Source organism: Anguilla rostrata, chromosome 2 (genome assembly GCF_018555375.3).
Source record: "Anguilla rostrata isolate EN2019 chromosome 2, ASM1855537v3, whole genome shotgun sequence".
Classification (NCBI taxonomy): Eukaryota; Metazoa; Chordata; class Actinopteri; order Anguilliformes; family Anguillidae; genus Anguilla; species Anguilla rostrata.
In genome coordinates this window covers 70,493,709-70,509,355 of record NC_057934.1, presented here as the reverse complement: position 1 = coordinate 70,509,355, position 15,647 = coordinate 70,493,709, and the positions used below count along the sequence as shown (strand labels likewise).

The 15,647-nt window shown below is 42.6% G+C and overlaps 1 protein-coding gene across 20 annotated transcripts in view; it reads left to right on the top strand.

Annotated features, from left to right (window-relative positions):
• LOC135249291 (deleted in malignant brain tumors 1 protein-like) overlaps positions 1–9,989 on the top strand; it is an 82,274-nt gene extending 72,285 nt beyond the window's left edge. For 15 of the 20 annotated variants that reach the window (XM_064324780.1, XM_064324781.1, XM_064324788.1 and 12 more), the window contains 14 exons: positions 2,636–2,956; positions 3,231–3,545; positions 3,831–4,133; positions 4,939–5,010; positions 5,595–5,900; positions 6,256–6,285; positions 6,432–6,470; positions 7,125–7,274; positions 7,800–7,898; positions 8,022–8,093; positions 8,711–8,788; positions 9,134–9,211; positions 9,465–9,530; positions 9,855–9,989. In XM_064324780.1, the coding sequence (XP_064180850.1) occupies positions 2,636–2,956; positions 3,231–3,545; positions 3,831–4,133; positions 4,939–5,010; positions 5,595–5,900; positions 6,256–6,285; positions 6,432–6,470; positions 7,125–7,274; positions 7,800–7,898; positions 8,022–8,093; positions 8,711–8,788; positions 9,134–9,211; positions 9,465–9,530; positions 9,855–9,922 (1,997 nt within the window). In that variant the 3' untranslated portion in view covers positions 9,923–9,989. The remainder of the gene's footprint in view (positions 1–2,635; positions 2,957–3,230; positions 3,546–3,830; positions 4,134–4,938; positions 5,011–5,594; positions 5,901–6,255; positions 6,286–6,431; positions 6,471–7,124; positions 7,275–7,799; positions 7,899–8,021; positions 8,094–8,710; positions 8,789–9,133; positions 9,212–9,464; positions 9,531–9,854) is intronic. The other 5 variants (XM_064324777.1, XM_064324776.1, XM_064324778.1 and 2 more) reach the window with 5 other exon arrangements.
• The last annotated feature ends 5,658 nt before the right edge of the window (positions 9,990–15,647 follow it).

Sequence of the window (15,647 nt, the reverse complement as noted above, 5' to 3'; positions counted from 1 at the left end):
GTTGTATGATCTCCCAGTGTTTTTTAATCTGTGGGGTTGTATGTCTCCCAGTGCTGTGATTTAATGTTGTGGATTTGATGATCCCCAGTGTCTTGTGAGTTTAATTGTGTAGCCTGTGTGTGTGTGTGTGTGTGTTGGGGTGTACAATCAATGAAAAATACACCAAATAATAAAAAGCTCTTTCCCTCCTTCATCGTACATTCCAGGTGCTTCAAAAAAAATAAATAAAAAAAAATAAATATAAAAAAAATAAAAAACATAAAAGCCAATACTAAGGAAAGGCACATGAGAAAAAAATAAGCTTAAGATACGTTTTTAAAAAGAACCAATTGTAGCTGCACCCTCTGATATGGCGGGTTGAATTCCAGAGGCACTGCAGCGCAGCTAAAAGCTCTTCCCCCACTTTTTTTTAATGGCAGCGAGGCCAAAAAAAGTTCAGCAGTAGCGGGGCGCGGGTCGACAGGGAACCGGGGTTCAATCAAATCCTGCAAATATGGGTCCAAGCCATGCAATGCTTTGTAAGAGTTAGCAACACTTTAAATTCAACCCTGGATTTCGGGGTGCTGTTTGCGGAGTGTTGTTGGGGTGTTGGAATATCTGGTTTTCTGGTGTGTGTGTTTGTGTGTGTGGTGTGTGTGTTTTGCTGTTTGCGTGTGTGTGTGTGTGTGTGCGTGTTGTGTATGTGTTTGTGTGTGTTGTGTGTGTTTTTGTGTTTGTGTGTTTTGTACCTGTTATTCTGTTAGCCTCTTCCCTAAGTCTTTATTATCTCAGTGTTGGTCAGATGCTAACCCACTGTGCTGTGTGTGGGGGACACTGGGTCCCGGCTGGCTGGGCCCTGATAACTGCTCTGGTCGGGGTGGAGCTGCAGACCTGGTAACTGAGGGGACAGTGTGGATGCATGCTGGGACAGGAGAGCCTCAATGTCCTCTGTCAGCTGAATGTGGGACTGCAGTGGCAGTGCCAGGCGGCTGGTTTGGAGAGGATGGGCAATCAGAGCCATGTGTTTGATTGCCATGGGAAGGACCCCTCTCACAGTGTGCTGTTTCCTCATGGGCCGAGCTGTGCTCTCACATGGACGGATGCTGGAGTCATCTGTTGGTGAGGAGTCTGCTCTCTGTCTTGTACATGGTACAATTTACACCCTTTACTGACGAAAGAAAGAGAAAGAGGAAAGAGGAGGGAAGACAAAAGAGGCGGGAAAGGAGGACGAAAAAGAAAAACAACACGAGGACGGAGTCCCCGAAAAAAGACAGTGATTAAAAAAGAAAGACCGGGGAAGAGAAACTGAGAAAAAAAAAAATTACGGGTCTGTCTTATTTTGGTTACAAAAACTCCAAAGGAACAGCTTTTAAATCTCATGGGGGGGTTCCTGTTTTGGGTTTAATACCAAATTTTCCCTTATAAAGTAAATGCCTTGGAAAAAAATTACAGGAGGTGAATCCGCCAGTTTGTGCCAAGGGGGGGTGAATAATACACTTGGGTTTAACAGAAAGGGCTAACCTAACCCTAATACACTTGGGTTTTTTCAGAGATCTAACCCTAATTTTGCGGACAATCTAATAAATTTTAATTTTAAAAAGTTAATTTCCTTGGGAAACCAGGGTTCCCAACCCAATTCCCTTGGTTTTTCAAAATGTCCACACCTAAACCCAAACACGGTTTGGGCAGAACCTAACTTAACCTAAATAAATATTTTTAGGACCAATTTTAATAATTATTTAAAAAGAGAAATTAAAACATGGTTTTAAAGGGGCCAACCCAACCCATAGGTTTCAGTCTAACATCACTTGGGATGAATCAACCCAAACCCCGTTTCAAAACCAACCCCCTATACCGGTTTTAAGATTAAAATATTTGGTTAAAAGAAGCATCAAAATATTAATTAATTAAAACATTTTTTATTGAATCAGACCTTACTTCTAAATTACCCAACAAAGCATAATACAAAACATTAAAGAACTAACTAAATAAAAAGGAGGGGGAAAGGAAAAAGAAAGGGGGGGGGAACCTAGGGGAACAATTCCAAAAACCCCCCTTAAAAGGAAAAAAAACCCAAAAAAAGCACAATAAAAGTAAGTGAATTTGCCTTTGAGGTTCCACCCTGTGGCGGAAAGGTTGTCTTGCTTTTCGGGGGAGGAGGGTGAGACCCATAAAAAATTTTCCCCACCTAAAGATTAGGGAAAATAATAATTTAAAAAAATTAGCCCCACACCTTTGCCAAAATTAAAAATTGTGGGGGAGACCTAATAAAATTAAACAACTACATACCTAATACACTTGGATTTAACAAAGGAGTCTAACCCTAATACACTTGGATTTAACAGAGGAGTCTAACCCTAATACACTTGGGTTTATCAGAGTCTAACCCTAATACACTTGGATTTAACAGAGGAGTCTAACCCTAATACACTTGGGTTCATCAGAGGAGTCTAACCCTAATACACTTGGGTTTATCAGATTCTAACCCTAATACACTTGGGTTTATCAGAGGAGTCTAACCCTAATACACTTGGGTTTATCAGAGGAGTCTACCCTAACCATAATGCACTTGGATTTAACAGAGGAATCTAACCCTAATACACTTGGGTTTATCAGAGGAGTCTAACCCTAACCTTCTTACAATTGGGATCCTCAGGCTCTGCCCTCTCAGCTCTGGACGGGACGGTGCGGCTGGCTGGAGAGGGTGCGTGTGAGGGCCAGGTGGAGGTGTACTACCAGCAGACCTGGAGCAGAGTGGGGGGGTCCTGGAGCTTCAGTGAGGCCTCGGTGGCCTGCAGGCAGCTGGGCTGTGGCTCTGCAGTGCAGGTCTACAGCTCCTCTCCGTCTGGGACGGGGGGCAGTGGGGAGTGTCTGATGGGGGTTCAGTGCTCCGGGAGAGAGGCTCACCTGGGGAACTGCAGCACTCCACACAACCTCACCTGCAGCTCCAGGGAACAGGTGTCCATCGTCTGTTCCAGTAAGTACAGGTTACTAATGAAGCTTCTCTGCAGTCTCTAGCTGCTTGTTTGACATGGGGGATATAGTATACTCAACCTAAAGGATTTTTAAAAAGTATTAGGAATCAGAGTATTTAGAACAGACAGAGCTTGTGTAACAACTCAGATAACTTCTCTCTATTTCTCTCTTTCTCACGCCCTCTCTCTCTCCCCCTCTCTCCCTTTCTCTCTCTCTCTCTCTGCTTCTCTCTCCCCCTCTCCCTCTCTCTCTCTCTCTCTCTCTCTCTCTCTCAGATCACAGGTCTCTCAGGCTGGTGGGGGGAGGGGGGGACTGTGCGGGACGGTTGGAGGTGTTCCACAGGGGCTCCTGGGGGACAGTTTGTGATGACTCCTGGGACCTGGAGGATGCTCAGGTGGTGTGCAGGCAGCTCCAGTGTGGGACGGCCCTCAGTGCCCCGCTACCCTCCTTCTTTGGGCCAGGAAATGGATCTGTCTGGCTGGATGAAGTGGGCTGTGTGGGGAACGAGACGTCCCTGTGGGACTGTCCCACAGCCGGATGGGGACAAACTGACTGTGGACACAAGAAGGACGTGGGGGTCGTGTGTTCAGGTTTGGAACTCATTGGAACATCTAAAGTTTCTGCTTTTACACTGACACTAATTTGGTGTGAATACATGATACCTGATTGGTCAGTAAATTCAGATGTTCAAAGTGATGAGATTTATCTCAGGAGAGCAGTGGCTAACAGAACACAACTTTCCATCCTGACTTATACCTGCATCCGATACATTTACCTTCCTATCCTCTGTAATTTCTAGCACAAGATTTTAAGGTTATGTTTATTTTTAAATCATTTTGTCATTTTGTTAGAGATTTCTAACATTGTTGTTGTAGAATTCAAGGAGATGAGACTGGCCGAGGGCTGTTCTGGGAATTTGGAAGTTTTCTACAACGGCACCTGGGGCAACGTGTGCTACAATCAAATGACTAGAGACACGGCTACTCTCATATGTCAGGAGCTGAACTGTGGGAAGAGCGGATTTGTGTCTAAAACACAGTCAAGACTGGAATCAGCTCCAAACTGGCTGGATCAATTCAGATGTCGCCGACATGACTCCACTCTGTGGCAGTGCCCATCAAAGCCTTGGGGTGAGAATACCTGCGGGCAAACCAGCGTGGCATCGCTTAACTGCACAGGTAAACCTCACTCTACTGCAGACTTTATACTCCTGTTAGGAACAGTATAATAAACCTCATGACTGCAAACACAGTATCACTCCTATTGGGAACAGCAGCATAAAACTTTCCTTACAGCAGACTTTAGTACTTCTCAGGGCCGGCCCATGGCATAAATGGTCTATGCGGTTGTTTAGGGCCACAGCTGCTGGGGGGGCCACACGGCCAAGGGGAGGTGGGGGGCGCACGATTCAGTGTTTATTTGAGGTAAATAGCGTTATTTTCGCAGTTACGTTATTCATCCCCTATCGCAGAATTAGTGGTATCAATTTTAAACAGAATGGCACCCGAACATTTCTCAGCAATGCAATGTATGAAGGATTTTACAAAGTGAACCCCCTCCCCCCTCCGCTCGACGGAATCCGACAGCTCCCCCCCACCCCCCCCCCACCCCCCCCACCCCCACTCAGAAAGATTTGCTTAGGCCCACCGAACCCCTAGGGCCGGCCCTAGTACTTGTTGGAAACAATAGAATTAGAACTGACTCATTTATGCAGATGATATGAAATCATTAATGAAGCTAATTTGCCCTAAACTGGTAAATATATAAGTCAGCTTATTAGTTTTTGCAACATTAAATTGGTAAAGCTATGGACTATTGTGAATTATTAAAAGGTTTTTAGTGTAACCCCGTGAATGAGATTTTTTGAAGCTCTAAGTAGTGCAGTTTGTTTCTGATATAGAATGAACCTGTTTCTGTCTTTGTGTTTTAAAAATTTAAAAAATTTGTAGTTCATTTATTTATTTATTTCTCTTCACATCAAAGGGGAAGAGGATGATGAAGTTCCACGAAGCAAATTGTCATGTTCCTCAGCAGCAAATCAGGGAGCTTGCACAAGTACGTTTTTTGGTTGAATCCTGTGGTAACCTCTGAATAGAGTGTCTACTGAAATAACAAATGTTGAGCAGGCTGCATCCACAGCCACAAATCCACTCTGCTTTGGCAAAGCAGAAAGCATTACGTCAGGTCTGCCATAATATTAGTGCAGATGTGTCTGTAGGAGATGCTAAACGTAATGAGGTCAGTCATGGTGTTAGTGGAGATGTGTCTGTAGATGCTAAACGTAATGAGGTCAGTCATAGTGTTAGTGGAGATGTGTCTGTAGATGCTAAACGTAATGAGGTCAGTCATAGTGTTAGTGGAGATGTGTCTGTAGATGCTAAACGTAATGAGGTCAGTCATAGTGTTAGTGGAGATGTGTCTGTAGGAGATGCTAAACGTAATGAGGTCAGTCATAGTGTTAATGGAGATGTGTCTGTAGGAGATGCTAAACGTAATGAGGTCAGTCACAGTGTTAGTGGAGATGTGTCTGCAGGAGATGCTAAACGTAATGAGGTCAGTCATAGTGTTAATGGAGGTGTGTCTGTAGGAGATGCTAAACGTAATGAGGCTGCTCAGCTCATCTGTGTCTCCTGCTCTAGGTCACTGGCCCCTCCGGCTGGTGGGGGGTGCAGGCAGGTGCTCTGGGAGGCTGGAGGTGTTGCACGAGGGCTCCTGGCGGAAGGTGTGTGGAGACTCCTGGGACGCGATGGACGTCCAGGTGGTGTGCAGACAGCTGGGCTGTGGGTCAGCAGGAAAGGCTCATAGTAATGCTACATTTGGGACGGGGAAGGACGACCCCTGGCTGACTGAGGTGAACTGCAGGGGCACTGAGATGCACCTGTGGGACTGCCCACACCAGCACAGCCGCTGCCCACACCAGAACCAGGCTGGGGTCACCTGCACAGGTGAGCCTGCGACTCCAGATCACCTCAGGCTGACTGCCAGCTTCTGAGAAGATTAATCACTGGAGCCCTGACAGAAACACACACCCTAAACCCCAGGAGCAGCTTAAAGATCCACCCTGCATTACAGCTCGATGATTACTTTATTCATGCGCTCACTAATAATGCAAGTAGAAAACATGATTCTTTGGAACTACATTTACATTTATCAGAAGCTCGTATCCAGCGCAGCTTACAGAAGTGGAACGAACAGAGAGAATGTGACATCATCAGGGTCACAGCCAATAGCAGTGGACAAGAACAGGAAGTGGAACTACTGAATGAATAAATAACAAATCTCTTCATTTTTATTTTACAGTTCCTTTATCTGAGTCCAGCTCCACTGCAGGTACGGACTCCTCTGGATGGTGTAGGAGAGAGTTTGGGAGATAAAACCTGAGGCTGAGCTCAGAGCCCTGTCAATCACACAAACCCTTTCTCATGCCCAATAAAGAAAACAATGCATTTTAATTTATTTTAATTTTGTTGTTTTAGGTACTCCTGCAATGACTACACAACCAAAATCACAGCCAGGTAAAGTTGCCCCAGGAGTCATTTATACAGTGAAAAGAGGACCTCACAACTAATTTCAGCTGTTGGGACTAGCTTTTCCATTAATGGTCTGTATTGCATTTCCACCATATAAATGGTGGTGGCTGTTTGTCTGGGTAGGTTGCTAAGTAACACTCAGTATATGAGTGTTAACACACAACTTCTTGCAGTTTTTTCCCTGTTGGCAACAGTACCTCTGCATTAATGCATTGAGACTGAATGCAATCCTATAGTTTTCTATCTAACAATAAACATGGTGTGGCTCTCTAAGCTTGCTGAATGCTGGTACCAAGCTAGCAGTTTGCTTAATTTAAATAGCCAATGTCCTTGAACAGAGAAGAGAAAACACCCACGTTCTAGTACAGATAGCACAGGCTTAACTGAAGTTTACTCGCTTTAAAGTTAACCATGCACTTGCTCTCAGGCCACCTTTTTATGTTGTAGTGGGTATCTTGTGGAATGACTCAGTTTGCTTAATGCAGACAGTTGCACTGCTTTAATGGGTCGCTGGATGGCTGGCTGTATAAGTACAGTACTGTAGTTGGAAACACAGCTCAGTGGTCAGTGTAAGTAGAGTAGAGGCAGTGTGCCATGTTCTCTGCTGATGCCCAACCCCTTGCCTTCCCTGTTTTGCAGTTATGTCCGAGCAGCCAGTGCCCGTACCAAAGGAGGCTCCGCCCAGCCCGTCTATCCCAGCAGTGGCCTTCCTGGTGATGGGGGCGCTGTTGTTCCTGCTGCTGGCAGTGCTGGGTGTTCTGCTGTTCCAGAACAGAGCGCTGAGGAGAGGTAGGGGGCGGACGGGCGCTGGGTGAACCGCCATCACACGCCCGGGTGGACTGAAGAAGCCTCTCCAGTGATCAGCTCAGTGGGTTAACCACGCAGCTCTGAATGGGGGCTGATGGGAGGCTCGCCCAGTTAAGACCCTGCGCCAGTGCGTGTGGGTGGGCCCCGCAGTGTGGGGCCGAGTCCTCCATCACCAGCTGCCCTGAAAGCAAGGAGACTGCCGGGTGACGCGTGATTGGCTGCAGTGTTCCCGAGGGAGGGATTTGGTTGGCATGCTGACCTTGTCTTTTTGTGCACCAGCGCCCCCTGTGGTCGATCACATACCTGCAGTCTGCATGGATAAGTTATCCATTATGTGATAAAAGGGTAGGCTGATCTCAGATCAGCAGTCCTACAGGGCCCTGGTCTCTGACAGGTGGCTGGTGTATGACAGTAGCTGTGTGCTGTACCTCTGCTGCTCATGCAGAGAGAGATGTGCTCTCTGAGAGGAGACTTTGACTCTGTGATTCTCTGTCTCTGCTCACACAGCCCTGTCTGAATGGGACCACGCCCCTCTGCATGAAGCCGTCTACGAGGAGATCGAGTACAAACTGGCTAGAGGGGGAACCTACAGCGCCCCCCGGTGGGGTGAGTGAATCGGATCTGTCCTCCTCGTGCTTCACAGTAAAGTCTTAAACACTCTGTGGAAGACCTCCTCAGAGCATGTGTGGTGTGGGTGGGGTCGGGACACACCCTCTCTCCTGTTCACAGGGAGTGGCCTATCAGAGGATCCGCCCTCTGGGTATGAAGACGTGGGGGACGGCGAGGGACACTCCCTCTCAGGTAAGGGGATGGAGCTCTCAGTGGGTGTAGGTGGTGGTGCTGTGGCTCCAGTGTGATTTTGGGAGGGGTGGAACTCCTGAGTGCTCCTCAGAGTTTCAGTGGCGTATGTAACAGGATCACTGGCTGTGAACAGGACAGCTGTGTAGTAAAATGGTGAGAGAACTGGGCTCAAGGTTGCAGGTTCAATTTCCCTGAAAGGACACTGCAAGGTACTTAATCTGAATTGCTTCACAATACATCCAGCTGTATAAATGGATACTATATAATGAAAAAGCTGTTTAAGTTATGGCTGAATAAGAGTGTCTGGTAAATGCCTGTAATTTAATCATATTGTAGATATGGTGTTTAATCATGACATATATTTATTAAAACAGCCATTATGGGTACATGGGGATAGACTGTTAATCCGCTACTTCTACCCCTCAGGAGCACTGAAATAGTGCCCTTCAATATGGGGTCAGTTAGACTGTCCCCACACCGTCAGGCAGCCGTGACTGCAGTGTGTAAACACAGCTAGCTGAAGCGTTATTCAGTGCTGCTCTGAAGGGCCCCACTGTCCTGCTGTGTTACAGTCCTGAGATTCAGTCACAAGTCCCCAGAAGTCTCCTTGCTTTCAGGGGACCTGGTGATGGAGGACACACCGGAGAACTATGATGATGTCATCCCAGCAGATAAGCGTCCAGACAGTGTGCCAGGTGAGTGTTTTGATTGGTTGGTGGTATGATTCAATATTTTCTCCTCATGAATACATTTAATTGCATTCATTATTATATGCTGTACTTAGTTTTTTGTGTTAATTTTCCAATCTCCCTTGGCCTTTTTAGATGAATAAAACATGCGCATTAATGGAATTATTTCATTACATAGAACATTTCTTGCAGTTGACTTGTTTTGTTGTCCAGTCTTAGACATGGAAATGACTAAAGTTGTTGCCCCGATAATTAGTGTAACCAGTATAACCACCAAAACCAATATAGCCATCATGAGCACTATAACCAGTGTGCCCAGTTTAACCAGCACTGCTGCTCTGTCTGTTTAAGGGGAGCTGGTGGAGGGAGATGCACCAGAGCACTATGATGATGTCATCACTATGCAGCCGGGCCCAGACGCTTTTCCAGGTTGAGTTTCTCTTTACAGACAGAATGTTGGAGTGAAACACAATGTCTGTCACTGAATTCACTGTTCTGCTCATGTGCTTTTCTGTGTCTCTGGCTGCAGTCATGTGATTTATTCATTATTAATGTAATATTTATATTTTAGATTGTGATGTTTATTAGTCTATTTATAAAATGTTATAGATTAAGACACTATCCTGTGTTGAAAATTGTTACTTCCTGTCTATGCCATTTGTACTTCCTGTCTGTGTTACAGGGGATCATGTGACAGACACAGAGGAGAATTATGATGATGCCGTAACTCTGGACTGGATTGAAGTGGGTGAGTCTGTACTAAGTGAATCACTTTTATGCAGTTTTTATGGTTTAATAAAAATTCATCAATCCATCCCATTATACTTCATATACCGGTTCTTGGAAGACATTTTCCCAGATTGCTTCATGGGCAATTATGAGAATATGCACATTCCATTCCACCAGCAAACTGGTTTCTGAGTGTAGACATTTTAGTGTAGACATGAGCCTATGAAAATATTTCGAATGAGACTTTTTCTTTCAGTATAGAATTACAAGATCACAGCAGGTATTTGGTGAAAATGAGCCTTTCCCTGACTGTGTCTGTCTGTCTCCTGATCCGTCCCTGTAGGGGAGAGTGTTCTGGCTGAAAGCCCTCCAGCTCCCAGTGGGATGAACTATGATGACGTGGGGGAGTAGCCTCCTGGAAGAGGAGGAGCACTGTGAGATTGACAGTTCTAACTTTGGAAGTGTCCACCCTCAAGTTTGGATAGAAGAACTTACATGGACTCCTTTATCCTACACATCTCAAGCAAAATGTTTCAATGTCATAAAACCATATCGCACTTGATCAGCTATTCATGAATTAATAATTCACCTGAAATTATTTACTGTAGACTCCTTAGCTCTTTTGGAAAAAAGTTTTGGAAAATTTTCCCTTTTTATACTACGGGAAAATAACTTGCTTTAAATTTTTAAAAAACAAGAAATTACTTTCTGACCAAAATGATAATTTTTAAACTCAAATTTCGGGAAATCAGTCCCCTTAAAAATGAAATTAATGGATAAAAAATTTTTGGGAAAGTAAAAATGAAAATTTTTTTTTCCTTTTGGTTTTTTTAGATTTTTTTTTATTTACATCAAACCCTTTCAGTTTTGGCTGCTGTGTTCATCATGTGCAGGTCAGGCTGCCCCTGTTGGCTCTCCCTTTTTTTTACCATGGAAGGGTTTTGCCAGACAGAAACATTCCCCAAAAATTTTTTCAAAAAAAATTTTTATTTTTTGCCCCCTTTATTTTTCTCTTTTAAAAAAAAAAAAAAATTTTCTTTGTTTTTTTCAAAAAATTTTTTTAGCCAATTTAAAAAATTTTAAAAAAAAATTTTTAATATTTTTATAAAAATTTTGATGCTAAAATTTTTTGGGGGAAATTTAAATTCTTTTTAAAAAAATTTTTAAAAATAAAAAATTTATTTTTTTTTAAAAACTCCCCAAATTTCCTTTTTCCCTTTTTAAACAAAATTAAAACCCTATTTTTTTAAAAACTGGTGTCAATAAGGGGGTTTTTAAATAAAGCTTAAAGACTGATTAGTTTTTTTTCTCATTTCCTTTTATTTTTTTTTTTTTTGTTCTTTATTTAAAAATTTGGGGGTTTTCACTTTAGATTTTTGGAAAAGGGAAAAAGGGGAAAAAAAAGTTTACCCCTTTTTTTAAATGGGGAAAAGGGGGGGGTAAACCCCAAAAAATTTCTTTTCCCCTTTTTTTTTGTTCCCCCCTTCCCCCCCCCCTCCTTTTTTCCCTTTTTTCTACTTTCCCCCCCTTTTTTTTTAAAGTTTAAAATTTTCCCCCGGGAAAAGGATTTTGGGGGTTTTAAACCGGGGCCCCAAATTGGGGCCCTTCCCCCCCCGGGGTTTGGGGTTCCCGGCCCCTGTAGAGGGGACCTTTTTTTTGGCAATTTTTGAAATGGGCAAATTCTCCAGGGGGGGAAAGAGTTTTTAACAGGGGGTCCCCGTGGCAAAATGTTAAATTTTTTACACCTATTTAAAAAAATTAAAAATTTTCCCCATGGGATTTTTTTAAAAAACAGGGATAGCCCAAAATGTAATTTTCCCCCCATATTTCCCCAAAACCCAAAAAAAGCCCCCCTTTTAAAAAAAAACTTTTTTGTTGGGGTTTTTTCCCCCCCAAAAAGGGGAAATTTTTTTCGGCCCCAAAAATAAAATTTAAAAAAAATACAACTTTTAAAAATTTTCCCCCAAATTTTTAAAAAAATTAAAACTTATAAAAGGTTTTAGAATTTGTTTTAATTTTTCCCCTTTATTTTCTGTGTTTTAGGCGGGGGCCTTTAAAGGAAAGGGTTAAATGGCAAAGGGGGGTTTTCCTTCCAAAAAACCAAAAAACCCAAAATTTTCCTGGGGTTTTTTAAAAAACCCCTTTTTTTCATTTTAGAAAAACCGGTAAACCCCCAAAAAGGGGTTTGAAAGGTTAAATTTTGGGAAAATCACCAAAATTCCCTGCAATTTTTGAAAAAGCTTTTTTTAAAACCCTTTTTTTGGTTTTGGGGTTTTAAAAGGGGAGAGGGGAGGGGTTTCAGAAGGGGGTTTTTGGTTGAACTCCATCTTAAAAAATTTAAAAACAAACCTTTTCGGGGACCAGTACCCCTGGGGGAAAAAGAGGGCAAAACCCAAAACCAGTAGTTTTTTTTTTGAAATTTAAAAATTTTAAAAAACCGGGGGGCCAATTAACCCCCCCAAAACCCCCCAAAAAAAAATGTTTTGGGGTTTTTTTTTTTTCTTTGAGCCCCCTTTTTTTTTTTAAAAACTCTAAATAAATGAAATTATTAATTAAAATTAAATTTCTAATAGTTGTCGGTTTTTTTGGGTTTTTGGGTTTTATTTTAAAACCCAAAAAGGGGCCAAAAAATTTTTCAGAAGGGACTTCGAATTCCCCCCCAAAAATTAAGTTATGGGGCGTAAAAACCCCTTTCCTTTTTGGTTTTTCCCTTTTTATCTGTTTTTGGGAAACCCCCTTTTTGGGGGGGACTTAAGGGGCCCCCTTTTTTTTTAAAGGTGGGGAAAAAAAAAAGCCTTAAAATGAAAAAAATTAATTTAACCCCCTTGAGAAGGGCAAAAAAAAAAATTTTTGGAAAACCCGGGTTTTTAAAAGGCAGGGCCCCTTTTTTTGGGTTTTTTTGTTTTTTTTTAAAAAAAAAACAAAAAAAGGGGGGGTGGCCCAAAAAACAAAAATTTTTTCCCCAAATTAGAGGTTTTTTAAATTTTTTGGTATTTTTTCTTGCCCAAGGGGGAAAAAACTGGTTTTTTTAATTCCCTTTATGAAATTTTAATTTTCCAAAACATTCATTAAAAGGGAAAAACTCCTTTGACTCTGGGACCAACTTTGCCAACACGAATTCTGTAAACCCCCAAGTTTAAAAATTTTGTACTCCCCGAGCCCAAAAATTTAAAAAAAACTGGTCGGGTGGGGGAAAAGAAACTTGGTTTTTTTCATAAAAAAAATTAAAAACCCCCCAAAAAATTTTAACCCTAAAGGGTTTAAAAATTTTTTCGCCAAAAAAGCCAAAAAAAAATAAAAAAAACGCCCCGGGTTAATTTTTTCCAAAGGGGGAAAATAAAAGGATTTTTCCAAAAAATACCCCCAAATTTTTTAAATTTTTTTTTTCCTTTCCGAAGAATTTGCCTTTTAAAAACTAAAAACCCCGTAAAAGAAAATTTTTTAAAATTTCCCCCCTTTGGAAACTTGATACCGCCTTATAACTTCAAAGTCCCAGGTCATTTGTGAATGGTTGAAATGGATTTTGAAAATCGACACTTCATGCTACAATCATGACAACGAAAATGACTGCGCTGTGAAGTTTGGGTAGCAAACAACAAGGCTGAATCCTTTTGACGGAATGTACATAGAAACTATATGCTCAGATCTCCTAGTTTCGGTCACTGTGGCCAAGCGGAATCGATAATGTTTCAGAAAATATATAACGTTAAAAGATTTAATTCAATCTTCTACTGGGAGTGTTGCCGTGGCGCTGGGTGTAAGCGAATGTTTTTCACATTTACCGTTCGATTGAGCAAGTAGCCTACCATTCACAGTAAATTTTTATGGGTTAGTGCAGTCAGATTGTGCTAGCTACTTTACATGAACCTTGTACAGTGATGAATAAAGGCTAACAGCACAGTAGCACTTAGTTCTTGTCACTTGTACCACCACTGTAATGAAGTAAAAAAACGCTACAAACTACCTTTACTATACAAAATGTGTTGTCGAGCTGACGCGCATACACTGCTGTCGACATTGTAAAGCTCCGTTTTGGCCTCCGTACTATATAGGTAGGTAGCTATGGCATGTCCTCACCTCTGTAACGTTATTAGTTGTCCTCCGTGTGTCCATCGGTGGCTGAGTTCTGTGGTTGTTCTTAAGCTATTATATGCATAGGCTTATAATCAGCATATTAACCATAACACAGAAGTCTGTCTTTCAAGAAAAAGGGATGAGACATTTTTAGCCAGATGATTTTTTTTAATTCAACATGTTTGAAACTTAAGAATGGTGATATGTACAGTAGTAGATTTGTAGGCCTAACATGTAATGCCTATCTTGCACAAATTTAACAATTATTTTCATACAATCATACTAATTGGGATTCATGTCGATAAAGAGTGGACAGGAGGGAGGGCGTGAGCAACCACTCAATGTGACACCCATTTCGTTGAGCTTTTGTGACTGGTAGCCATTCCATTTTTTAATTTCAATTCCAACCTTGGTAATGAAGTAATATTTTTCACCGGGTTGTCCACGTTTATGTAGCCTGCATGAAAGAACACAGTAAGAACGCACGGGGCGAAGTATCTAAGATGCGCTTTTAGTAGCCCCTCTTCGGAACATTGTATTTTCACCAGGGCAGACCCATGTCAATAACATCCGCCGTCGCATAATTACGTAGCCTAGTGTAAGTGCAGTCGGATTCTCTTAGAAAAAGACAACCGCGGTGCTAAGTCCTTATGAATTCTCCTTCACATCTTTCCTTGACCTCATGACGTTTTCCATCGAGGTCAAGGAAAAGTAGTTAGGAAAAGACAGAGGACGTAATTTTTTTGACTATTCGACTGCAGCCCTGGTCTTGTTACTCCCTAGCTATGATGGGCCTAAAATCAGATGCAAACGAACCAACGCACAGTTGTGGTGTGGGCCTGTAATGAGAGATTCCATTTTGTCAGAATTGGAGAAAACCTTGCGATATACAGTCCTGAAAGAGACGTTAATAAACTGGCCAAGTCAAATCATTTGCCTTAAAATACAGACAGAGGGTTCCGTTTGCATAGCAATGACAGGAAATGTGTACAGTGGGAACAAAATTGGACCAAGGATTGATCACTGGGACACACTGCACTTCAGCAAGCTGATGATGAAACAAACTCCGCAACAGTGATGCAGATTTCCTGTTGGACAGGTAAGAGGAAACCTAGTCCTGGGCAGTTCTGGATATACCCACCCACTGCCTGAATCTAGAAGGACACAATTAACAAGCAGATCCAGTATAACGTAGATACAGGCACTGGGCAAATTCCAAACCAACAGAAAAAAGCACGCTCACTGAAGCTAATGAAAAATTCTCCCATTTAATCATCAAAACATAGATGTTTCGACCAAACTGGGTCTTCCTCAAGTCCATCATGAACAGGGAATTTAACCCTGAAATGCATTGAAGTTTTTTTTCAATTATAGTCTTGTTAGACAAAGAGAACATATGTTCATCAGAGCCATCTTGAACAGGGAATTTACAAGGTCTTTCGCAGAGGCCAAATCGACAGTGCAATGGTGAAAAATTAAGAGAGAAACAAAGATGCTCAAATGATATTTCTACTGTGTGAGGTCTAATACGTCAACTCTCTTCTGGCTGGACTACCGGCATCTGCCACCAGACCCCTGCAGCTCATTCAGAATGCTGCGGCTCGTCTGGTCTTCAACCTCCCCAGACACTCCCACGTAACTTCCACTGCTCTACACCCTCCACTGGCTGCTGTTATACTCGCATCAAATTTAAAACTTGGTCCTAGCATACCAGGCATCAAGGGATCAGCCCCAGCATACTCCACAAGATATTCAAACCCTACATGCCAGCCAGATCCCTCCGTTCTGCTACCTCAGGACGCCTAGCACCTCCCCTCTCGCACCTGCACTTCCAGAACACGTCTCCTGTTGTTCTGGCCACGATGTGGATGACCTCCCTGTGGAGGTCAGAACAGCGAGACTGTGTCCCATTCAACGCGACTGAAGACCCTCTTCAGTGCACCTCTCCCATCCCCCCTTCCCCCTGTAATGACTAAACTAGGGTTGTAACTAGGCAGCTGTTCATAGGTAACTTAGGCGCATCAACTGTCTTAACTACTTGATTTTTTATTTTATTTCCATA